A 26,607-nucleotide genomic window follows, 5' to 3' on the forward strand; every position below is an offset into this window, starting at 1 on the left:
AGGAGAAATATCGACAAATCTGTCAGTTACGTAACTTTAACCTAGTAGGAGACACTACTGTTTCAGAACAGTCCTGGATCCTTATTTGGATCTCCATGGACTTGATTCTGAGTGACACAAACCTACATGTCAGTGAGCCAGTCCCTGAGCCCAAACAGATGGTCCCACTGCACAAAAAAGCTGCTCTGCAAGGCTCTATGAGGATCAGGGCCAAACAATGGTCCCATGTGGTTACCTGATGCACAATGCTGCTCATGAGCTCCCTGTTGGTCATACTGGCCAGCTCTAGGTGAACTGGAATACCAGTGGGGATGTCAGAAATGGAGGTTACAACCTGCAAAGAGAAGAAGATAAGCACTGCCATTAGAAATAGAAGGAAGTAAAGAAAGGGGGAAAATAGATCAGATCCTGAGAGGCGGTTCCTCCTGGTAATGGCCTTCTTTGCATGCTCACGAGAGTTACAAGCAATGTGGGTCCCCCACCGCCTCTGTGGACAAGGGACACTTTTCCCACCAGGGAAGACTAGGCTGTGCAGAGCCATCAGGGATACAGAATCAGAGATGACAAAGAAGTGTCCCTGTATATTCATGTGGCCAGCCTATTCCTGGGACCTAAATGGAGCAGTTCACTTGGACTGCTGTACGAATCTGTAGGAGTTGCAGCATAGCTGATGTGAAGTGAGACGATACAAATAACACAAAGGACACAAACTACAAACCCTGCAGCTTGCAACCACGGTCAGTTTAGCACAGGATGCAGAGGCTCAGGCAAGAAGATGTTCTGACCTGTCCTACTCAAGCTGCTGCCCACGTCTGTAGGGATACAGTGAGGTGCCTCACTGCAGCAGGAGGCAAGCTCTACAGCCAGCTGCCAAGATTATGTCCCTGCGAGGCCAGGACCTAAGACAAGGCAGCAGATGCCAAGAGAGGCTGGAACCTGAAGAAAACCACCAGCTGAGATCTGTGAAATTCTGTAACAGTGCCATTACCTCCAAGAGTCTCTTCCTCTGGAGCTCCTTGCTTTGTCCCTCCATCATGTGCAATCCAGAGAGGACCACCAGGTCTGGCTGAAACTCCTCCAGGCTAGACACAAACACCTCCAGCATATTCATGGCCCCGTTGGAGAGGTCGTGAGAGAAGATGAATCGGTTGGCATGGGGAGCTTTTAACTGGCCCCACTCCTCCCCTGGAAAAACCCAGTCAACACAATGGGAAGAAAAGGAAGAGGCTTTAGGTCTCCTAGCTGTGGGGGCACTTTCAGCCACCTCACAGGCTTGGAGCCTTGGCTCCAAGCAGGCTGGTTTCTGGCTGAGGAGACCCTGGCAACAATGGTCTGAGGTCAGCATGGCACTGCAAGAAACAAACCAAACACCTAAACCCAAACCCAACCAAGAAACAGAAACATAGTATGGGTGCTATATGCCTTTTTCAGGGTAATTAGCTCCCCGAGTCCCAGGAGAGCCCTACCGTCCACTGAGCTCTCAAACACAGGAGAGACAGTACAGAACAGCAGCATGACTTCCAAATACCAGCATACAGTGCGCAGAACGCACGCCCTGCAGACAGTACCGGCTGTCATTGTTTAAAGCACATTCTTCCTCACAGCATTGCCCTGAGCATCTTTCATTCAGTTGGAACTTAAGCAGGCTGAATTCCTTCCCAACAGCCAAGCTCACTGCATCTCCTCGTCCCTGCTGCCCATCAGTGGTTTCTGGGCACCTGATCCAAAGGGTCAGACTATCTGGCTGCTCCAGTTGCTTCTATGTGAGTTGCTTGGAGGAATGACTGTTTAAGACAAAGTTTAAGTGCTAGTTCCTCCCTTAATATGAAGCCTTTCCTAACTCTACCACCCCTAAGCAGACTTGATTACCTCCATTCCGGAGCCACCACTGTACCCTAATACAGGACTGAGGCACATGATTTTGCAATTACTTTTTCTTTTTTTCTTTCTTTTTTTTTGAGATGGAGTTTTGCTCTGTTGCCGAGGTTGAAGTGCAATGGTGCGATCTCGGCTCACTGCAACCACTGCCTCCCAGGTTCAAGTGATTCTCCTGCCTCAGCCTCCCAAGTAGCTGGGATTACAGGTACCCACCACCACACCCGGCTAATTTCTGTATTTTTAGTAGAGATGGAATTTCACCATGTTGGCCAGACTGGTCTTAAAACTCCTGACCTCAGGTGATCTGCCTGCCTCGGCCTTCCAAAGTGCTGGGATTACAGGCGTCTGAGCCACCACACCCAGCCTGTAATTACTTTTTCCAAGTGTCTATCTCTGGCTGTAAACTGTGAGCTGAGGGCAGGGCCTGTGTCATCCTCTATCATATTCCTTCTGCGTCACGCTGCGTCTGGCATATAGCCATGGGAATGAATTAAAAGAACAAGCAAATAAGAGAACAGATTGATGACCTAAATGCCCATGACAACAAAAAATATGGTTATGAACTCCAAATCCAACATTTTGCAAATCAACAAAGACTCTGTACAATGAGAAAAATACATTACATTGATATTCTCCAGAGAGCAAGACATGAACTCAACCCTTGAATAGTGACACTGCCAGGAAACACGACCTGATTGAATCTAGGAAAAAGGAGCCACACCATATTCAAAATACACTGCTTCAGGAAGTGACAGAGGCAAAAAACAAACAGGCTTCTGCAAGGCAAGGACGAGAAGAACCATGCAGAGCTGCTTGCTGTTTCCACAGGACACAGGGCAGAGGGGTGGCCCGAGAAGCAAATGGATCGAATTCTGCCTGTAATGGTAGTTAGCGCCTCTCTTTCTTCACAAAGTGTTGTATTCATTTCTGCAAGCAATCTCTTCTCAATGTATCATCCTGCCCTCAGCTAGTAAGTCAGCAAAACCTCTACATAGTGACTCACTGGATTCCCAGCCCAAGCCTGACGATGGCTTCTCTGGGGAGGTTTGGTAAGAAAGAATGTGAAAAAAAAGTGGACACATCCCTTGGAATATCCCTATTGATGTCAGAGAGAAACTGGGGATGGATTTCTGTTGAGAGAGCTGAGCCCAGGACTGCTGCCACCAGTCTAGGCTCCCTCCTTGGACCTAGGAAAATGTCACCTCACAAAGTTTAATGGAAGTCCACTGCTTTGTACGCAGAAAAGGCATAGGAAAGAAAAACTGAAGTGTGACGCTTATAAACCCAAGGATGGAGACACTCTTTGTGAGGTGAGCTGTGCTGTCTCCTTAACTACATACAAGGCACAGCTGTCCAATACATCATCAAAGTCTTGCTGAAGACATAAGACTCTCCACTCTGTAGTCACCAGGGAAAATGACAAACCAGGAATCACAAAGCTCCCCAGTTCATGCTGTGGGTGCCAAAAAAAAAAGTGACGTGAATCTGGAACTCATGGCAGCAATACCTCAGAGGCTCATCTTTAGCAATTCCAGACCCTTCCAGTCCACAGTCAGGGCATTCTTTTTTTTTTTTTTTTGAGACGGAGTCTTGCTCTGTCGCCCAAGCTGGAGTGCAGTGGTGCAATCTCGGTTCACTGCAACCTCCACCTCCCAGGCTCAAGCAATTCTCTGCCTCAGCCTACCGAGTAGCTGGGATTACAGATGCCCGCTACCACACCTGGCTAATTTTTGTATTTTTAGTAGAGAAGGGGTTTCACCATCTTGGCCAAGCTGATCTTGAACTCCTGACCTTGTGATCTACCTGCTGCAGCCTCACAAAGTGCTGGCATTACAGGTGTGAGCCACGGTGCGCAGCCAGGTCATCTTTTCATCCAGGCTGCTCACAGTGTTTCCACACACCAACCAATCTCTTAATCCTTACCACAATGATCAGGCAGCAAAAACTATCACTCTTACTTCCCACTTGGGAAAACTAAAGCTGAGAAACTCAAAAACTCGTGTAGCATTAAGTATGAACTGCCTACGTCAACAGTGTTTCCCTAATTTTCAGACCCTATCCTTCCTTACTTCCCAGCTGATTCTAGTAAAGACCCGAAAGAGAGCCAGAACATGTTACAACTCTTTTTCTACCTGGAGAAAGGCATAATTTTCAAGAAACAACATAGTTCATATCTTGTGTTAAAGTTAATTACTCTAGTAGAGAAGATTCTCTTAATTGACTTGGAAGTAGTTCACTAAAGAGTATTAAGTGCTGCTTCAAGGTACCAATTAGTCTGTTTAGATGCTTGAGTCTTAAATATGAATTAACAACGTGTTGAATCAGAAACTCAAGAGTCTGAGTTCTGAGCAGAGGGAAAAATACAGCAGGAAATACACAGGATCAAAGTATGTCCAAGTATTTAAGATTTTCTCAGAAACCAGATGCCTAATCTATGTAACACATAAAATCTGCAGGGAAGAGGGGATGGGATGCAGTGAATGTGGATTTATTAACATTAGAACATCTGATGGGAAACAATATAGTGATGTTAAATACAAAACACTTCCACTCACACACCCAAGGAAAAATAAAATGCTCCAGAGAAACTTGCCAGTAGCTTGGAATCAACCCCAAGCAGCTAGGAAGAGTCAGTCAGAAAGGCCTAGGGCAGAATCCAGCACAGAGCTGAATGGATGCTACCTGCCTTTCTCTTCTCTTAGTCATAAAGGAAAACTTTATATATGTGTGTTTAACACATTTTCATTTTTATTTGAGATGCCTGCTTTCCTACAGTCTGATTTATCTTGGCTTCAGAGCAATTCTGTTTGTAGACCTGGAAATTTTCTTCCATGTTGTAATACTCTATCAGTCTCCCTTGAGACAATGGCCAGTATCAGCTCAGTAGAACCAATAGGTCAGGAAACGTTCAGTATGGCAAAAACAGGATCCTGCTGATTTACCAAGATAAATTTCTGGCACAGTCACACCCCCATCTGACAATACACAGTCCCCTGACTGGTCTTGCCACCATTACTTACTCATTTCCTTACCTGCTTGATACTCTAAAATGAGGTGGAACTCATCCACTTCCTGCAATGACTCTGGTGGAACAAAGACATTGTCATCAAGAAGCTCATGTAGCTTTGGACCAACTGGACCGCAAAGAAGAACCTGGAGACAAGCAACACGAAGTCCATCAGGAGCCCCGTTCCTTGCCCCACAGAACCTCAACAGTACCCCAGGACAGTACATTCAGGCTGATTCTAATCATTTCAACAAAATATTGGAATCCAAATCTAATTTTGAAAGCTGTTGGTTTGGAGGTGTGCAGCAGAAGGCATGTCACCAGGGCTAAGGCCTCTGGAGGGTATGACCATAATGTACCCAGAACTGAGAGGCTGACAAAAGAACTGTGTCACAGCCATCAGGCACCTATGCAGCTGCTGCATCTCATTCCCTCTGCTGAGGACTGCATGTTTGTGTCACCTCCCCAAATTTAGATGGTGAAGCCCAAACCCCCATGTGGCTTATTTGGAGATAGGGCTTTTGGAAGGTAATTAATATGAAATGAGGTCATAATGGTGAGTTGAGGTCCTAATCAGATAGAACTGGTGGCCTGATAAGAAAAGAGAGAGAGATCAATCTCTCTCCCGCGACCGCGTGCACCAAGGACAGGACATGTGGGAACACACTGAGAAGGTGGCCACCTGCAAGCCAAGAAGAGACTTCTCACCAGAAGCCACACCTTGCTGGAACCTTGATCTGGGGCTTTCCAGTCTCCACTGTGAGAAAATAAACTTCTGTTGCTTGAGACCCTAAGTTTATGGTATTTTGCTACTATGACAGCCAAAGAAGACCCTACCCCCACTTTCTTTACGCACTCACACCTTGTGCACGCAAAGAGACATGGGATGTTGTCTGCAACAAAGCTGCCAGATGAAAACTGTTTGAGTTTTTATATGGTATAAAAACAGTTTCTGGATCACCATATCCTCAACCGGGTGACCTCATTTGTGGAATAAAATTCTCTCCCATTACTGAACTGTTACGTGAATAGGACAGCCTTTTCAATATGAGAATTAAAGAGCATCCCAACTGAGAGACTTCAGGGGAAGGGGCTCTGCAGCTTTTCCAAAACCTTTTTCTTCAACTCCAACCAGGGCCTCCCTCTGGCTATTCTTTCTAGAAGCCATTTCTTATCTGTTCTTGTTCCTCAACTCCAATAAGCCATTGTTTTTGCCACACCATTCAAGGCCAGGCTAGCAGACTCAAAACCACTGAACAATGAAGACTGCACTGAGATTTAAAGGAAAGTCCCCAGAGACTGTCAACACTGCTTCACATTTTTTTTTTCTTTTTTTTTTTGAGACAGAGTTTTGCTCTGTTGCCCGGGCTGGAGTGCAGTGGTACAACCATAGCTCACCACAGCCTTGACCTCCCAGGCTCAAGCGATCCTCCTGCCTCAGCCTCCAGAGTAGCTGGGACTATAGGCATGAGTCACCGGGCCTGGCTAATTTTTTATTTTTATTTTTAATAGAGACAAGGCCTCACTATGTTGCCCAGGCTAGTCTCGAACTCCTGAGCTCAAGAGATCTCAGCCTCCCAAATTGCTAGGATTACAGGCATAAGCCAACATACTCGGCCCATTTCAGATTTAATATGTCCCACCCAGAAGCTTCAAAAGGCATTAACTTGCTAATTAACTGCTTATATAGACTGCTTTGTACAGAGGTACTTTTGTGTTATCTAAGAAATCCCGGCTTCTGGATAAAAATATACTCCTCTCCCTTTTCTGCCTTGACACATGCCCTTTACTTGCCAATTCTGAAAGTTTTGCCCCAACCACTTTACTTCCTTTCTCTAATTCTTGGCTAGTGCTCCACTTCCAAGATGAGACAACGAGGGCCACAGGCCATATTTACCCTCCTGCCTGAAACAACAAAAAAGACAAAATGTATGAAACAATGGTTTTCAAAACATTGTGTGAACATCAGACAATAAAGGACGATCCCTAAAAAACAGGAATAAACTGGCCAGGCACGGTGGCTCATGCCTGTAAGCCCAGCACTTTGGGAGGCTGAGACAGGCAGATCACTTGAGGTCAGGAGTTCAAGACCAGCCTGGCCAACATGGTGAAACCCTATCTCTACCAAAAATACAAAAAATTTAGCTAGGCGTGGTGGCATACACCTGTAATCCCAGCTACTCAGGAGGCTGAGGCAGAAGAATCACTTGAACCTGGGAGGTAGAGAGCCAAGATCATGCCACTGCACTTTAGCATGGGCGACAAAGCAACACTCTTGTCTCCAAAAAAAAAAAAAAGAAACAGGAATAAATTTAGTAAGCCCTACAAACATCTCAGCATATTACTGTAAAAGAATTTCCAGGTATACGGAACCTGAAAGAATTTATCACTAGCAGACTCCCACTACAAGCAATGTTAAAAGAAGTCCTTCTGGCAGAAGGGAGAATGACACGAGATGGAAATATGTTTTTGTATTTTTTTGAGACGGAGTCGCTCAGGCTGGAGTATAGTGGTGTGATCTCGGCTCGCTGTAACCTCCACCTCTTGCGTTTAAGTGATTCTCCCGCCTCAGCCTCCCAAGTAACTGGGATTATGGACACGCACCACCACGCTTGGCTTTTTTTTTTGTATTTTTAGTAGAGATGGGGTTTCACCATGTTGGGTGAAACAACCTGACCGTGTCAGGCTGGTCTTGAACTCCTGACCTCAAGTGATCTGCCCATCTTGGCCTTCCAAAGTGCTGCAATTACAGGCATGAGCCACCGTGCCCAGCCAGAAATACGGATCTAAACAAAGAAATGAAGAACAACAGAAATGGTAATGCTAGATAAGTACATAAGATTATTTTTCTTATTATTTAAATCTCTTTAAGAGATAACTGAAGAAAAGTACTAACAAATGTAGTGTGAGGTTTGTAACATGCAGAAGTCAAGTATTTCACAATGATCGTATAAACATTGGAGGGAGAGAAGTACAGGCATACCTCATTTTATTGTGCTTCACTTTACTGTGCTCTGCAGATACTGCAGTTTTTACAAATTGACAGTTTGTGGCAACCCTGTGGTCCCCTCTGGGCACCACTTTTCCAACAGCATGTAATCACTTCGTGTCTCTGTCACATTCTGGTTGTTCTCACATTTCGAAGGTTTTCATTATTATGTCTGTTATGGTGATCAGTGATCTTTGATGGATGCTACTATTATAACTGTTTTGGGACACCACAGATCATTCCCACATAAGACAGTGAACTTAATCGATAAATAATTTATGTGTTCTGACCACTCCATGGACCGGCTGTTCCCGTCTCTCGCCCTCTCCTTGGGCCTCACTAAAATTTCCTGAGACATAACAATATTGAAATTAGGCCAGTTAATAACCCTACAATGGCCTCTGTGTGTTCAAGTGAATGGAAGAATTGCACATCTCTAACTTTAAATCAAAAGCTAGAAATGATTAAACTTAGCAAAGAAGGCATGTAGAAAGCTGAGAAAAGCCTTTTATGCTGTTAGCCAAGTTGTGAATGCAAAAAGTCCTTGAAGGAAATTAAAAGTGCTACTCTAGTGAACATACGAATATAAGAAAACAAAACAAAACAAAAACAAAAAACAACAACAAAAAGAAAGCAAAACAGCCCTATTGCTGATATGAGAAAGTTTGAATGGTCTGGATAGCAGATCAAACAAGCTACAACATTCCCTTAAGCCAAAGCCTAATCCAGAGCAATGCCCTACTCTCTCCAATTCTATGAAGGCTGAGAGAGGTGAGGAAGCTGCAAAAGAAAAGTTGGAAGCTAGCAGAGGTTGGTTCATGAGGTTTAAGGAAAGAAGCTGTCTCCACAACATAAAAATGCAAGGTGAAGCAGCAAGTGCTGATGTAGAAGCTGCAGCAACTTATCCAAAAGATCTAGCTAAGATCACTGATGAACATGGCTGCACTAAACAACAGGTTTGATGTACACAAAACAGCCTTCTGTTGTAGGGTAATGCTGGATAAGTACATAAGATAATTTTAAGAAGGTGCCATCTAGGACTTTCAGAGCTGGAGAGCAGAAGTCAATGCCTACCTTCAAAGCTTCAAAGAACAAACTGACTCTCTTGTTGGGGCTAACACAGCTGGTGACTAAATTGAAGCCAAGGCTCACTGACCATTCTGAAAAATTCTAGGATCCCTAAGTATGATGCTAAATCTACTCTGCCTGTGTTCTATAAATGGAACAATAAAGCCTGAATGACAGCATACCTGTTTACAGTTTAATAGGCATTTTAAGCCCACTGTTCAGAACTACTGCTCACAAAAAAAGAAGTTATTTTGACTTTTTTTCTTGAGACAGAGTCTGGATCTGTCACCCAGGCTGGAGTATAGTAGCCTGATCTCAGTCCACTGCAATCTCCTTCAAGTGATTCTTGTGCCTGAGCCTCCTGAGTAGCTGGGACTGCAGGCGTGCACTACCACACCTGGCTAGTTTTTGTATTTTTAGTAGAGATGGGGTTTCACCATGTTGGCCAGACTGGTCTCAAACTCCCGGCCTCAAGTGATCTGCCCACCTTAGCCTCTCAAAGTGCTAGGATTACAGGCATGAGCCACTGCACCTGGCTAGAATTTTGACTTTCAAGTCTATTATTTAAGAAATACATTTCATAAGGCTATAGCTGCCATGGATAATAACTCCTCTGATGGATCTGGGCAAATAAACTGAAAACCTCTGGAAAGAATTTACCATTCTAAATACCATTAAGAACATTTATGATTTATAGGAGGAAGGCAGCATATCGACATTAACAGGAGTTTCAAAGAAGTTGATTCTAACCCTCTTGGACACCTTTGAGATTCAAGACTTCAGTAAAGGAAGTAACTGCAGATGAGGTGAAAATAGCAAGAGAACTAGAATGAGCAGTGGGGCCTGAAGATGTGACTGAATTACTGTATTCTTCATGATAAAACTTGAACAGATAGAGTTGCTTCTTATGGATGAGCAAAGACAGTGGTTTTTTGAGATGGAATCTACTCCTAGTAAAGATGTTGTGAATATTGTTGAAATGACAACAAAAGATTTAGAGTATTACATACACTTAGTTGATAATGGCAAATAGCAGGAAGGTTTGAGAGGACTGCCTCCAATTTTTAAAAGTTTTTTAATTTTTCATTTTTAGAGACAGGAATTTGCTCTATCACCCAACCTAGAGTGCAGTGGCACAATCATAGCTCACAGTAGCCTCAAACTCCTAGGCTTACGAGATCTTCCTGCCTCAGCTTCCCAAGTAGCTGAGATGATAAGCACGTGCCACCATGCCCAGCTAATTAAAAAACTTTTTTTTAAGAGATGGGGTCTCGCTATGTTGCCCAGGCTCAAGTGATCCTCCTGCCTTATTCTCCCAAAGTGCTGGGATTACAGGTGTGAGCCACTGTACCTCGCCTTATTCCAATTTTGAATGAAGTTCCACTGTGGGTAAAGTGCTATCAAACAGCATCACATGCTACAGATAAATCTTTTGCGAAAGGAAGAGTTAACTGATGTGGCAAATGTCATTGTTTTATTTTAAGAAATTGCCACAGCCACCCCAACCTGCAGCCACCACCCTGATCAGCAAGCAGCCATCAATATCAAGGCAAAGTACTGCGAGCAAAAAGATTATGACTGTCTGAAAGCTCAGATAATTGTTAACATTTATGGGTAACAAAGTACTCTAAAATTGTGTACACTTTTTTTTTTTTAGACATAATGGTACTGCACACTTACTTGACTACAGTACAGTATAAACATAACTTTTAATGCACTGTGAAACAAAATTCATGCGATTCATTCTATTGCAGTATTTGTTTTATTGCAGTGGTCTAGAACCAAACATGCAGTATCCTGAGGTATGCCTGTTATCACTTGAAAGTAGACTGTGATAGGCTAAAGATGTACAGTATAAACTCTAATGCAACCACTAAGAAAAAAAGAATTATACCTAGTAAAGAAGATAAAATGAAATCATAGAAAATAATCCAAAAGAGTACAGAAAAAGAGGGGAAAAGATAGAGATGGGACAAATAGCAAACAAATAGCAAGATGCCAGATTTAAACCTAACCTGATATATCAATAATCACATTAGATGTAAACAGTCTAAACACTCCGATTAAAAGGCAGAGACTGTCAAAGCGGGTTAAAAAGCAAGTCCCAACTATATGCTGTCTATTAAAAAATACACTTTAAAGTAAAAAGATGCAACTAGATTAAAAGCACAAGGACGGAAAAAGATATACCATGCCAATACTAAACAAATGAAAGCTGGAATGGCTATTTCAATCAAAATAGATTTCAGAGCAAAGAAAATTATGAAATGATTTTATTTATCCCTAGTAATAATAAAGGAATTAATTCATGAAAGGGATGTAACAATCCTAAACATTTATATACCTAATAAGAGTTTCAAAATACATAAAGTAAAATGTTACAGAACTATAAAGGAAATAGACAAGTATCCAAAATTACAGTTGGAGATGTCAACATCCCTCTTAATAATTGACAGATCAAATAGACCAAAAAAAAAAAAAGTAAGAATATAAAAGACTTGAACACTATCAATCAACCTCACCTAATTGACATTTACAGAACACTCGACCCAACAACAGAAAGGCTTATGTACATTCTTGAAACTTTCAAGTACACACAGAACCTCACCAAGATAGACCATATTCTGTGCCATAAAAACGTATCTAAAACTTAGTAGGATTCAGGTCATAGAAAGCATATTTTCTGACCATACTGAAACTGAAATAGAAATCAATAACAGAAAGACATCTGGAAAATTCCCAAATATTTAGAAACTAAATAACATACCTCTAAGTAGTCCATGAATGGGCTATTAAATGGCACATCTCAATAAATCAAAGGGTTATTAGTATTTTGAATTGAATGAAAATAAAAATAACATATCCCAATCTTTGGGATGCAGCTAAAGCAGTACTTAGGGGATATTTATATCACTAAACCCCTATATGAGAAAACAGGAAAGGTCTCAAATCAATGACTGTAGCTTCTCACATTAGGAAACTAGAAAAAGAAGAGCAAGTTAAATCTGAAGCAAGCAAAATCCAAGGAAAATAGAAAAATAGAGAAAAATCAATTAACCAAAAGCTAATTACTTATTAATAAGAGCAATAAAATTTATAAACCTCTAGCCAAACTGATCAGAAAAAAAAGAAGATACAGGTCGGACAGCTTTGAAGAGAGCAGTGGTTCTCCCAGCACGGAGGTTGAGATCTGAGAACGGACAGACTGCCTGCTCAAGTGGGTCCCTGACCCCTGAGTAGCCTAACAGGGAGACATCCCCCACTAGGTGCAGAACCTCACACCTCACACAGCTGGGCACACCTCTGACACGAAGCTTCCAGAGCAAGAATCAGACAGCAACACTCGATGTTCAGCAATATTCTATCTTCTGCAGCCTCCGCTGCTGATACCCAGGCAAACAGGGCCTGGAGTGGACCTCAAGCAAACTCCAACAGACCTGCAGCTGAGGGTCCTGACTGTCAGAAGGAAAACTAACTAACAGAAAGGACACCCACACCAAAACCCCATCAGTACGTCACCATCATCAAAGACCAAAGGCAGATAAATCCACAAAGATGGGGAAAAAGCAGTGCAGAAAAGCTGGAAATTCAAAACATCAGAGAACATCTCCCGCTCCAAAGGAACGCAGCTCATCGCCAGCAACGGAACAAAGCTGGATGGAGAATGACTTTGACGAGTTGAGAGAAGAAGGCTTCAGTCGATCGAACTTCTCAGAGCTAAAGGAGGAACTACGTACCCAGTGCAAAGAAACTAAAAACCTTGAAAAAAGAATGGATGAATGGATAACTAGAATAATCAGTGCAGAGAAGACCATAAAAGAACTGATAGAGATGAAAATCATAACATGAGAACTACGTGACAAATGCACAAGCTTCAGTAACCGACTCGATCAACTAGAAGAAAGACTATCAGTGACTGAAGATCAAATGAATGAAATGAAGCGAGAAGAGAAGTGTAGAGAAAAAAGAGGAAAAAGAAATGAACAAAGCCTCCAAGAAATATGGGATTATGTGAAAAGACCAAATCTATGTCTGATTGTGTGCCTGAAAGTGACAGGGAAAATGGAACCAACTTGGAAAACACTCTACAGGATATCATCCAGGAGAACTTCCCCAACCCAGTAAGGCAGGCCAACATTCAAATTCAGGATATACAGAGAACGCCACAAAGATACTCCTCGAGAGGAGCAACTCCAAGATACATAATTGTCAGATTCACCAAAGTTGAAATGAAGGAAGAAATGTTAAAGGCAGCCAGAGAGAAAGGTCGGGTTACCCACAAAGGGAAGCCCTTCAGACTAACAGCAGATCTCTCGGCAGAAACTCTGCAAGCCAGAAGAGAGTGGGAGACAACATTCAACATTATTAAAGAAAAGAATTTTCAGCTCAGAATTTCACATCCAGTCAAACTAAGTTTCATAAGTGAAGGAGAAATAAAATCCTTTACAGATAAGCAAATGCTCAGAGATTTTGTCACCACTGGGCCTGCCCTACAAGATATCCTGAAGGAAGCACTAAACATGGAAAGGAACAAGTGGTACCAGCCATTGCAAAAACATGCCAAAATGTAAAGTCCATCGGACTTTAGGAAGAAAATGCATCAACTAACGAGCAAAACAACCAGCTAATATCATAATGACAAGATCAAGTTCACACATTAACAATATTAACCTTAAATGTAAATGGACTAAATGGTCCAATTAAAAGACACAGACTGGCAAATTGGATACAGAGTCATGACCCATCAGTCTGCTGTATTCAGGAGACCCATCTCACATGCAGAGACACACACAGGCTCAAAATAAAGGGATGGAGGAAGATCTACCAAGCAAATGGAAAACAAAAAAAAGCAGGAGTTGCAATCCTAGTCTCTGATAAAACAGACTTTAAACCATCAAAGATCAAAAGAGACAAAGAAGGCCATTACATAATGGTAAAGGGATCAATTCATCAGGAAGAGCTAACTATCCTAAATATATATGCACCCAATACAGGAGCACCCAGATTCATAAAGCAAGTCCTTAGAGACTTACAAAGAGACTTAGACTCCCATATAATAATAATGGGAGACTTTAACACCCCACTGTCAACATTAGACAGATCAACAAGACAAAAAGTTAACAAGGATATCCAGGAATTGAACTCAACTCTGCACCAAGCGGACCTGATAGCCATCTACAGAACTCTCCACCTCAAATCAACAGAATATACGTTCTTCTCAGCACCACATCACACTTATTCCAAAACTGACCACATAGTTGGAAGTAAAGCACTCCTCAGCAAATGTAAAAGAACAGAAATTATAACAAACTGTCTCTCAGACCACAGTGCAATCAAACTAGAACTCAGGACTAAGAAACTCAGTCAAAATTGCTCAACTACATGGAAACTGAACAACCTGCTCCTGAATGACTGCTGGGTACATAACGAAATGAAGGCAGAAATAAAGATGTTCTTTGAAACCAATGAGAACAAAGATACAACATACCAGAATCTCTGGGACACATTTAAAGCAGTGTGTAGAGGGAAACTTATAGCACCAAATGCCCACAAGAGAAAGCAGGAAAGATCTAAAATTGACACTCTAACATCACAATGAAAAGAACTAGAGAAGCAAGAGCAAACACATTCAAAACCTAGCAGAAGGCAAGAAATAACTAAGATCAGAGCAGAACTGAAGGAGATAGAGACACAAAAAACCCTCCAAAAAAATCAATGAATCCAGGAGCTCGTTTTTTGAAAAGATCAACAAAATTGATAGACCGCTAGCAAGACTAATAAATAAGAAAAGAGAGAAGAATCAAATAGACGCAATAAAAAACGATAAAGGGGATATCACACCACCGACCCCACAAAAATACAAACTACCATCAGAGAATACTATAAACACCTCTACGCAAATAAACTAGAAAACCTAGAAGAAATGGATACTTTTCTGGACACTTACACTCTCCCAAGACTAAACCAAGAAGTTGAATCCCTGAATAGACCAATAGCAGGCTCTGAAATTGAGGCAATAATTAATAGTCTACCAACCAAAAAAAGTCCAGGACCAGACAGATTCACAGCCAAATTCTACCAGATGTACAAGGAGGAGCTGGTACCATTCCTTCTGAAACCATTCCAATCAATAGAAAAAGAGGGAATCCTCCCTAAGGCATTTTATGAGGCCAACATCATCCTGATACCAAAGCCTGACAGACACACAACAAAAAAAGAGAATTTTAGACCAATATCCCTGATGAACATCAATGCAAAAATCCCCAATAAAATACTGGCAAACCGAATCTAGCAGCACATCAAAAAGCTTATCCACCCTGATCAAGTGGGCTTCATCCCTGGGATGCAAGGTTGGTTCAACATACGCAAATCAATCACCAACATATAAACAGAACCAAAGACAAAAACCACATGATTATCTCAATAGATGCAGAAGAGGACTTTGACAAAATTCAACAGCCCTTCATGCTAAAAACTCTCAATAAATTCAGTATTGATGGAACGTATCTCAAAATAGTAAGAGCTATTTATGACAAACCCACAGCCAATATCATACTGAATGGGCAAAAACTGGAAGCATTCCCTTTGAAAACTGGCACAAGACAGGAATGCCCTCTCTCACCACTCCTATTCAACATAGTGTTGGAAGTTCTGGCTGGGGCAATCAGGCAAGAGAAAGAAATAAAGGGTATTTAGTTAGGAAAAGAAGAAGTCAAATTGTCCCTGTTTGCAGATGACATGATTATATATTTAGAAAACCCAATCGTCTCAGCCCAAAATCTCCTTAAGCTGATAAGCAACTTCAGCAAAGTCTCAGGATACAAAATCAATGTGCAAAAATCACAAGCATTCTTATACACCAGTAACAAACAGAGAGCCAAATCATAAATGAACTCCCATTCACAATAGCTTCAAAGAGAATAAAATACCTAGGAATCCAACTTACAAGGGATGTAAAGGACCTCTTCAAGGAGAACTACAAATCACTGCTCAGTGAAATAAAAGAGGACACAAACAAATGGAAGAACATGCCATGCTCATGGATAGAAAGAATCAATATTGTGAAAATGGCCATACTGCCCAAGGTAATTTATAGATTCAATGCCATCCCCATTAAGCTACCAATGACTTTCTTCACAGTATTGGAAAAAACGCTTTAAAGTTCATATGGAACCAAAAAGACCCTGCATTGCCAAGACAATCCTAAGCCAAAAGAACAAAGCTGAAGGCATCACGCTACCTGACTTCAAACTATACTACAAGGCTACAGTAACCAAAACAGCATGGTACTGGTACCAAAACAGAGATACAGACCAAAGTAACAGAACAGAGCCCTCAGAAATAATACCACACATCTACAGCCATCTGATCTTTGACAAACCTGACAAAAACAAGAAATGGGGAAAGGATTCCCTATTTAATAAATGGTGCTGGGAAAATTGGCTAGCCATAAGTAGAAAGCTGAAACTGGATCCTTTCCTTACTCCTTATATGAAAATTAATTCAAGATGGATTAGAGACTTAAATGTTAGACCTAATACCATAAAAACCCTAGAAGAAAACCTAGTTAATAACATTCAGGACATAGGCATGGGCAAGGACTTCATGTCTAAAACACCAAAAGCAATGGCAACAAAAGCCAAAATTGACAAACGGGATCTAATTAAACTAAAGAGCTTCTGCACAGCAAAAGAAACTACCATCAGAGTGAACAGGCAACCTACAGAATGGGAGAAAATTTTTGCAATCTACTCATCTGACAAAGGGCTAATATCCAGAACCTATAAAGAACTCAATCAAATTTACAAGAAAAAAACAACCCCATCAAAAAGTGGGCAAAGGATATGAACAGACACTTCTGGAAAGAAGACATTCATACAGCCAACAGATACATGAAAAAATGCTCATCATCACTCGCCATCAGAGAAATGCAAATCAAAACCACAATGAGATACCATCTCACACCAGTTAGAATGGCAATCATTAAAAAATCAGGAAACAACAGGTGCTGGAGAGGATGTGGAGAAATAGGAACACTTTTACACTGTTAGTGGGACTATAAACTAGTTCAACCATTGTGGAAAACAGTGTGGTGATTCCTCATGGATCCAGAACTAGAAATACCATTTGACCCAGCCATCCCATTACTGGGGATATACCCAAAGGATTATAAATCATGCTGGTATAAAGACACATGCACACGTATGTTTATTGCAGCACTATCCACAATAGCAAAGATTTGGAATCAACCCAAATGTCCATCAGTGACAGACTGGATTAAGAAAATGTGGCACATATACACCATGGAATACTATGCAGCCATAAAAAAGGATGAGTTTGTGTCCTTTGTAGGGACATGGATGCAGCTGGAAACCATCATTCTCAGCAAACTATCACAAGAACAGAAAACCAAACACCGCATGTTCTCACTCATAGGTGGGAACTGAACAATGAGATCACTTGGACACAGGAAGTGGAACATCACACACCGGGGCCTATTGTGGGGAGGGGGGAGGGGGGAAGGATAGCATTAGGAGATATACCTAATGTAAATGATGAGTTAATGGGTGCAGCACACCAACATGGCACATGTATACATATGTAACAAACTTGCATGTTGTGCACATGTACCCTAGAACTTAAAGTATAATTAAAAAAAAAAAAAGAAGATACAAATGACCAATATCAGGAATGAGAAGGAAAACATCATTACAAATTGTAGAGATCTTAAAGGAATAATAGAATACCATAATTAACTTTATGCAAATAAATCCAACAACTCAGATGAAACAGACAAATTCCTTGAAAGATACAAACTACTAAAGTTCATTAAAAAAAAAAAAAAAAAAGGAAAATCTAGATTTCCCTATATCTATTAAAGAAATCAGTTATTTAAAACCTTCCTACATAGAAAACCCTGGGCCTAGAAGGCTTCACTAGAAGGCTTAAATTCTATAAACATTTAAGGAAGGTACAATACCAATTCGACACAAACTCTGTTTTAAAAATTGAAGAAAGGGCCAGGTGTGGTGGATGAATCCCAGCACTATGGAAGGCTGAGGCAGGTGGATTACTTGAGATCAGAAGTTGGAGACCAGCCTGGCCAGCATAGTAAAACTCCCTCTCTACTAAAAAATACAAAAATTAGCTGGGCATGGTGGCACACACCTGTAGTCTCAGCTACTTGGGAGGCTGAGGCACGAGTATCACTTGAACCTGAGAGACGGACATTGCAGTGAGCTGAGATCGCACCACTGCACTCCAGTCTGGGCAGAGTGAGACCCCATCTTAAAAAAAAAAAAAAAAAAAAAAAAAAAATTGAAGAGAAGCTAGGTGTGGTGGCCCTATAAGATTTAAATAGGTTCATACACATTTAAAGCACCTAACTTAAAACAGTGCCTGGTGTATGGTAAAAAACTATAGAAGGAAATGCTAGCTATGATTACCACCTCTGGAAAATACCTAGTTCTTAATCTCTGTAGTTCTCAGATGATCTCTCAGTCCACGTTGAGAAGCATTTCGGCAAGTTAAACTGAATCTCTTTGAGAGTGCATACAGGGTGAAGTAAAGGCAGAGCCTGACACTTGAATCCTGGCTGCATCATTTACTAGCCAAGTGGCCCTGGGCACCTTACTTAGCCTCTCTAGACCTCTATCTTTGAAATCCTAAGATTGTTGTTAGGATTGAGTAACAGATTGCTTTTCTTTCCTCAATCTCCTACCAAAACCAGACTTGTTTTACTAGAATGCCTTCCAATCAGACTGGTCCCAGGACCAGCTACTCCAGAGACCAGGAGCAAATGCTGGTCCCAGGGGAGGTCAATACTGAAAGGTCAATCTTGTACTCAGCCCATGACCATCCAGGGTATTGTCTTCCCAGAGGCCAGAATTATTTGTCAGTATCAGGAGGGTGGCCTCTTAGGAATCCATGAAAACTCCTGGGATTCTGATGGGAATGGCCTGGGATCTCTCTAAAGGGCTTATGATCAATCTCCTTTTCTTCTACCCATTAGCTGGTAATATTTCCAAAGGTCAGCCCTGGAATTTCTAATCTTCTCTATTTGGGAGTTAATTACAATTTATAAACATAATGACTGCAAAAGTCTATATTTTCTTTTTATTTTCTTTCTGAAAAGTATTTTCTACCCTAATATTTCATGAGAACTTTGATTCCTATTAAAATATGAATGTTCACATTTTAATATCCTCTCTAAATTGAAAGCACATCTACCCCTACCTCCCGGTGTACAATGTGGCTCCATATGAATTTTTCCCTGAAACTGCTGATGACCTATCCGTATTTCTGAGTTCATCTCTGGCTTCTGGTTTCACCACTCTGACCCATATTTCTATTTTTAGGCTGGTCCCCCAAAACTAGAAGACTGTTCACTATCTGTTCTCTAGTGTTAGCAGCCACAACCATTCTGCACTGATCAAGGTTATTTACTCCAGAATCATCTTTGTTAAATCTCTTCTTTGTTCCCCATGTATTGTAGTAGGTTTTAGATATATGTTTCTCCTCTCTGGCTGCCCTAATCCAAACCTTAATCAGTTTACAGGACAACAGTGATAACTTTCTTGCTGGCCTCCCCCTTCACGCCTATTCTACTCATAGCAACAGAAACTTCTTACTCAGGTGTTACTGTGAACATGGCAACAATTTTTAACTCTACTTAAACCAAACAATTTAAGTCTTGAAGACACTCCCCTACTGACTCTCGCCTAGTGGCTTTTATTTTTTGGCACTCTGGATCCAGGCTCACCAACATGGCCACCTGTGTTTTCTCTCATTACTTGTATAATCCTCAGTCTCAAGGCCCACATGCTCCTATTACATGATATGGTGCCTAAGAACATGGGTTATTGGGTCAGACTGCCTGGGTTAAATTCCTCATTCCATTACCTATCAGTTGTGAACCTCTGTCTGCCTCAAGTTTCCTCATGTAGAAAGGAAGAACAATGGCAGTACTCACTAGCCTTACAGGGTCGTTGCAAGGATTAGATAATCTATGCAAAGCACTAAAGACAATGTCAGGCACAGAATAAACACTCAGAAAGTATTAGTTACTACTGATCTCCTACTATTACTGCTTCATAACAAAAGACCCAGGGTCTGCTACATACTAGGTGATCCATAAGTTGAATCAAGGAATAGATACTCATTCTTGCTCCTAAAATTATTGAAACACTAGTGAAAGGCACAGGTTTTAATCTAAAATTTTGACCTACCTTTAAATCTGAGTTGGCTGCAAATTTCTGTCCAATTAAAGCTGCATTTCCTCCTACATAGTGCTGTAAGAGAGTTCAAGGCTTTTAGACTGTATTTTAATACAACTGTATCACCCAAGTTTAATAATTTTTTATTTTAAAAATTAATTTATAGTCCATTTTCCCAAAGACATTTTGAGGTGATTTTACATCAAAGGACACACAGATGAAGTTAATGCAACAGAGAAACAGAAAGTGAGTAATAAGGTGAAGAAAATAAATAGGACAACCATGAAAATGAGTCTGATTGCTTTTAACTGTTGATCAAATTCAGCTCTGAGCTTACAGCCAGCCAGAAGAGACAACAGGAAAGAGAAAAAGTGTGGACAGGGCTTATCTTCTACACTGTAGTCCTTCTAAAATGAAAAACTTCACTATCCTGTGGAAAATCATTGAGTAGATACTATAATGAACTAAAATCTAACTCTTGAGTGAGGCACATATGGCCTTTATTTAACCCATGCTTTCCTTACCACCTTCATCTCCTGCCCTTCCCTTCCACACCCTGCTTACAGCTCTCCAAGTCAGCCTTCCTCTGTCTCTGTGCCTTTGGCACACGCTGTTTCCTTCCATTAGGACACCCTCCCCTTCTCATATACTAGGCAAAACCCTGATCACTTTCCAAGAATCAGCTGCAGTGTCACCTTTTCTGTAATGCCTTCTCTGTTCCCCTTACCTCAATGACATTTCAGCCTTCACAACCACCCTCACCAGATAGGATTACAGATCTCTTCCTACCCCTATAACCTGAACAAACCTCTAATGCGGCTCTTGTCCACTTGGGCTGCTATCATCTGGGTACACAACTAGGTCCTTCGGGGCAGGGACTGTCTTCTTCTTATAAGTGTTCAGTAAATGTTTGTTGCTAAATTTTGAGAAATGAAGAAACACACTGATGTGTTGGGAAATATAAAGGTTTTCCTGGGAGTAAATTCTAAAAATAATAGGCCCCTAATATAGGACAGTACTTTCCCTTAAACACCACACCTCTCAGCTGAGGAGAACAAATAATTCAAGGTTGGTGTTGCATGATGCTAAGGATGGATCCATGCGCCTTGGAAATCTGACACGTAACAGCTAAGGTTGCTGTTCTATTATAAAAGGTGAAAAGCCTAATAGTGTTACCTGGGTGGAATGCTACAATCCCAGCTTTCTAGTCCTCAGCCCACACAGAGGCATAGACTAAACCAGGGGTGTCCAATCTTTTGGCTGCCCTGGGTCACACTGGAAGAACTGTCTTGGGTCACATATAAAATACACTAACAATAACAGCAGCTGATGAGCTGTTAAAAAGAAGAGGGGGCAGGGGGTTAAATCTCATAATATTTTAAGAAAGTTTATGATTTGTGTTAGGCCACATTCGAAGCCGTCCTGGGCTGCAGACTGGACAAGTTTGGAGTAAACAATTCTAGATGGTAGACATCACTCTTACGCCAATTTTGTGCTAACTAACCTCTGAATTCAGATGGGACAGTAATAGCTTTTTAGAGATAAATTTGAAACTTTCTGTGATATGTAGACTGAAATTTGGCCCTTTAACATGTCAGCCTTAATGTTTTATTTAACCACGATGGCTAGAATTTACTAAAAAAAAATCTTGGGAAAATAGTAAGATATCTACAAAGTAGATTTCAGAATTTTCATATAATGTTTATCAACCTGCCTTAAAAAGGCACTCCCCTAGTGAAAGGGGGTTTTATAATGTTACGAAATAACTTGGACCATCACAAAGCTAGATAAAGTTGCTGTAAAAAAATTTTTCATCAAGAAATAAAGGCAGAATCAAGAGAGAAGAGAAATCAAACTGGTGGTTTAAATTCCATAATCATAAAGACTTTTGAGCAGTGGACTCCTCATGTTAGAACTATCAAGATTCTCTCATAAGAGATAAGAATCTCACTACTGATCTCAGCTGTCAAAATGATAATAACTGAAATCTTAACTTGCTGTCTCCTTTAGAAACTCAGCTGGGTAATGCCTATGTCCATTTCTAATGTTCAAATAGGCAGCTTCAAAGACAAAAAACTTATTATTTTCTAAAACTTTTTGAGATAGGGTTGCACCCTGTTGCCCAGACTGGAGTGCAGTGGCATGATCATGGTTCACTGCAGCCTTGACCTCCTGGGCTCAGATGATCCTCCCACAGGCACATGCCACCATGCCCAGCTAAGTTTTTCTATTTTTTGTAGAGACAGGGTTTCACCATGTTGCCCAGGCTGGTCTCAAACTCCTGGGCTCAAGCAATCCACCTGCCTCAGCCTCCCAAGTGCTGGGATTACAGGCATGAGCCACTATGCCTGGCCTAAAATCTTAAGTCATCAAAAAAAGCAGTCACAAAGGTTTGTCTGTGAAAGGTGCCAATTGAAAATGGCATTAAGAGCGTCCCTGGCTATAACTACCAACCTAGACTGGGTGCCCAGCCAAAAGAAGGTTTAAATGAGGAGGAAGAATGGGGTGAGGGCAAGACACGGGAGATAACCAAACAACCAAAACTTAGCCTCAAGAGGCATGAGGGTACATGTAGGAGCAGGCATACTGGGGTGAGGTAGGAAGAGCCATGGTTCGGTCTCCAGCCTCAGCACTGCCTCTTATTCCACGTGAACCTCCAGGAAGTGCCTGGACCATGCAGGGCTTTGTATATATTCACCAGGTGAGCTTGGAAACCACTAAGGTTCTAACTCTGACAGGTTCTACCCTGCAGACCAGTGGTTCTCAAAATGAGATTCTCAGACCTACATGATCAACCACGAAACTCATTGGAAAGGTAAATTATTGGGTCTCATCCCACATCTACTGAATCAGAACTCTGGTAGTAGGCCCAGAAATCTGTGTTTCAACAGCCTCTCCAAATGATTCTGACACATGCTCAAGTCTGAGAACCATCAACCTAGACCCACAGTTTTCAACCAGGGGTGATTTTGCTCCCCTCCTCTTCAAACTGGAATGAAAAGTTGCTTGCTTGCTTCTAGGAACCATATGAAGAAGGCATCTTTTCCCACCCTTAATTTACTACTGCTGAACCAAACAGACCTGGGCTCCTGGGAACTCTGATGCAACCTGGGCAATGTCGTGAAAAGTTTCCTTATCACTGAAGAAGCGCTCAGCAGCTGCTCCCTTCCCCATGAAGTGAATGAAGGCTTCTTCCAGATCATTCCTTGAATGCAGAACGCTGTGATCTTTCCCATTCCCAGGACTAAGGCCAAGTGCCTGCAAGAGCTTCACCCCTGAGAGCACCACATCAACACATGCATTGACTCTGGAAGGAGGAAAAAAACTGTGTGAAAGCAGCAGAAGCACCAAGTAACCGTTTTGCATTTAACAAAAGGAAAATGTTTCTCAGAACCTTATTCAACAGAAAAACAGGGGAAGTAGATCTGAAACCTGGGAGAGGAAATAGCACATGGCAGGAGAAAAATTACATTAACTGGATGTATGTATTAGGATCAGAACACAGGACTCCTCAATAGTTTGGCAAACATTTACACTAGTTACACAGTGAGAAGACAGGTGCTTAGCATTTCAGAACAAAGCTACTGTAACAAAAATGTAACATTTCTGAGAAAACGCTGGCAGAGCCAAACTGGATTCATGCTGGCTGTGTGACTTGGGCAAGTCACTAATTTCTCTGTGCCTTGGTTTCCTCATCCACAAAATGGCAATAATATGAGCATTTAACTCATAGAGCTATGGTTAAGATTAAATATGTGAATGTATACTTAGGAACAGCAATTGGCAGAGTAAGCAAAATACGTGTTTCAGTCAAAGGCTAAGTATCAGGCATCTTCCCTCCAAAGACAAATGAGGATGGTGGCAAGATACAATAAATTACTAAATGCCGAGTACTCCCAGCTGAAACCCTGCCTCTTAGACTTTAGTGGTGGTTTACAGACTTAGGCACACCTGCGGCATTGTAAGAACTCACCCTTTGGCCAGTGTTCACAGGACTGACCCATGAACGTTAAAGACCTGCCACTCTTGGTTGTCTCGGTGGAAATTATAAAGTACAGGTTGAATCCCTTATCTGAAGAGCTTGAGATCAGAAGTGTTTCTGATTTTGGAATATTTACATATACATGAGATATCCTGGGAATGCGACTCACGTCCAAACACAAATCCATTTCACATATACTTCATACATACAGCCTGAAGGTAACTTTATACAGTGTTTTAAATACTTTTGTCCATGAAATAAAGTTTGTATTCCTTATGTGTGGGTGGAATTTTCACATATAAATATTTAATATACATCAGCAGCATCATGTCAGTGCCCCAAAGTTTTGGATTTCAGAGCATTTTGGATGCTCAACTTGTACTAAGGTTGTCTGGCATGGCCTCTCCTATGTGTGTATGGAGAAGGTCTGTCTTATATTTTCAGGGTTTCTTTGCTAAGTCATCCCTCTTTTAAAGAGAACGTTTAAATAATTAAGGTAGTTAGATGAGGTCTTCCTGCCCCACCCCTATCATGGTAATCTTTATTCCTGCCTCTGCCTATTGGGATGTCATTCTGGCCAGTGAGGTTGGATTAGCATACAGACAGCTTCCAGCCGGCCAACTGAGACGGCCCCTAATGATACGGGTGACTGGGCTTCAGAGTTAATTCTGACCAGCTCTGAAACCACAAGGTAAACTCATTAATAAAAATGTCCCAATGGATGAAATTTTGGTGTAAAATGCATAGTTACATTTCCCTTTTAGTCTCTTTCAAAAATGAAGAGGAATGAGACTGGGATGAAGAGGAATTTTACCAGGTATATTCCTACTTTTAACATGCATGTGTTCCTTTTATAATTTTTAAAATGATATAATTTTAAAAAGGTTTGTATGCAGACTAGATATTATTTACATCACTTAAGGAAGATTTACAAGGGCAAGGAAGAGAAATCCTCCCCCAAGACACAACCAGACTGCATCTTCATTATAAGGGTCCTTTTTATTAATTCTTCCCCTAGGGATTCATGTTTTGAAAGGAGTTTTGCCTATCAAATAGTATTTAAATACTCACAGTTTCTTGTTCGACATACATAATGACTGGTCAACTGAAGAAGCATAACCTAAGAGTTACTACGCCTTTCAGTGCATAAAACATCTAGCTACTCTAATTATTTGGCTCTTCTCTTTAAAAGAGGGATGATTTATAGCAAAGAAACACTGAAAATATAAGACAGACCTTCTCCATGACACATACAGAAGGGGCTATTCTGGACACGCACGTGGCAGTTGCTTAAAAATATGTTTAAAATCTTTCCTTTCACAGCCTTCAATGTAAACAAACCAAACACACCTTGCAAACTGTCTCAATTTTACCTCAGACATGGTGCCCTTTATTTCTAATGAATGCAGCATTAGATTGGTAGGTAGAATCAATAGGAAAACAAGTATCTCTGGCTTTCAGATGCCAGTAGGTTCCTAAGTTTCAGACAATGAGGGCTTGAGTAAGGAGGGATACCATTTCCTCCAGACAGCCCAGTCTAAAAATTGTATCCAAATGGATTTGGGTCCCGAGTCTGAAGAGTGAAGGTTCAGAAACGGAGGGAAATCTGCCTTTGAAAATAACTACTTCAAAAACTATAAACACCCTCAAGCCTGTAATCCCAGCACTTTGGGAGGCTGAGGTGGGTGGATCATGAGGTCAGGAGTTCGAGACCAGCCCGGCCAAGATGGTGAAACCCCGTCTCTACTGAAAATACAAAAATTAGCTGGGCATGGTGGTGGGCACCTGTAATCCCAGCTACTTGGGAGGCTGATGCAGGAGAATCGCTTGAACCCGGAAGGTGGAGGTTGCAGTGGGCTGAGACTGTGCCACGGTACTCCAGCCTGGGTGACATAGTGAGACTCTGTCTCAAAAAACAAACAAACAAACAAAAACTATAAACACCCCACTCTCCATATCTAGTACTGCTGAGATTTTAAACAGTCTGATTCCTCAAAGATGAGAATGGGGAAAGCTGTTCAGTATATTTTGTGACACAAGGCAAAACCCAACAGAACTAATTTTGAGTTACAAAATATCACTATCATGGAACATTTTCCATCCCGCACCTAATCACATCAGGAATACTGAGGGAAAATAACCAGTTTCTCAGACTGGTTCATGGTTTACTTGATAACTTTTTATAATTAAAAAAACCAGGCTGAGCACAGTGGCTCACACTTGTAACCCCAGCACTTTGGGAGGCCAAGGCGGGTAGATCACCTGAGCCTAGGAGTTCCAGACCAGCCTGAGCAATATAGCAAGACCCCATCTCTACAAAAAATACAAAAATTACCCAGGTGTGGTGGTGCACACCTGCAGCCCCAGCTACTCAGGAAGCTGAGGCAGGAGGATCACCTGAGCCTGGGAGGCAGAGGTTGCAGTGAACCAAGATGGCACCACTGCTCTTCAGCCTGGGCGAGAGAGC

The 26,607-nt window shown here is 41.5% G+C and overlaps 1 protein-coding gene across 4 annotated transcripts in view; it reads right to left on the minus strand.

Moving 5' to 3' along the window:
- Positions 1-26,607, minus strand: part of ADPGK (ADP dependent glucokinase) — a 35,901-nt gene that overhangs the window by 3,143 nt on the left and 6,151 nt on the right. For 2 of the 4 annotated variants that reach the window (XM_050796331.1, XM_050796332.1), the window contains exons 2-6: positions 23,240-23,465; positions 20,171-20,233; positions 4,911-5,031; positions 989-1,185; positions 236-334 (exon numbers count right to left, since the gene is read on the minus strand). In XM_050796331.1, coding sequence (XP_050652288.1) covers positions 236-334; positions 989-1,185; positions 4,911-5,031; positions 20,171-20,233; positions 23,240-23,465 — 706 coding nt within the window. The other 2 variants (XM_050796335.1, XM_050796334.1) reach the window with 2 other exon arrangements.

Source organism: Macaca thibetana, chromosome 7 (genome assembly GCF_024542745.1).
Source record: "Macaca thibetana thibetana isolate TM-01 chromosome 7, ASM2454274v1, whole genome shotgun sequence".
Taxonomy (NCBI): Eukaryota; Metazoa; Chordata; class Mammalia; order Primates; family Cercopithecidae; genus Macaca; species Macaca thibetana.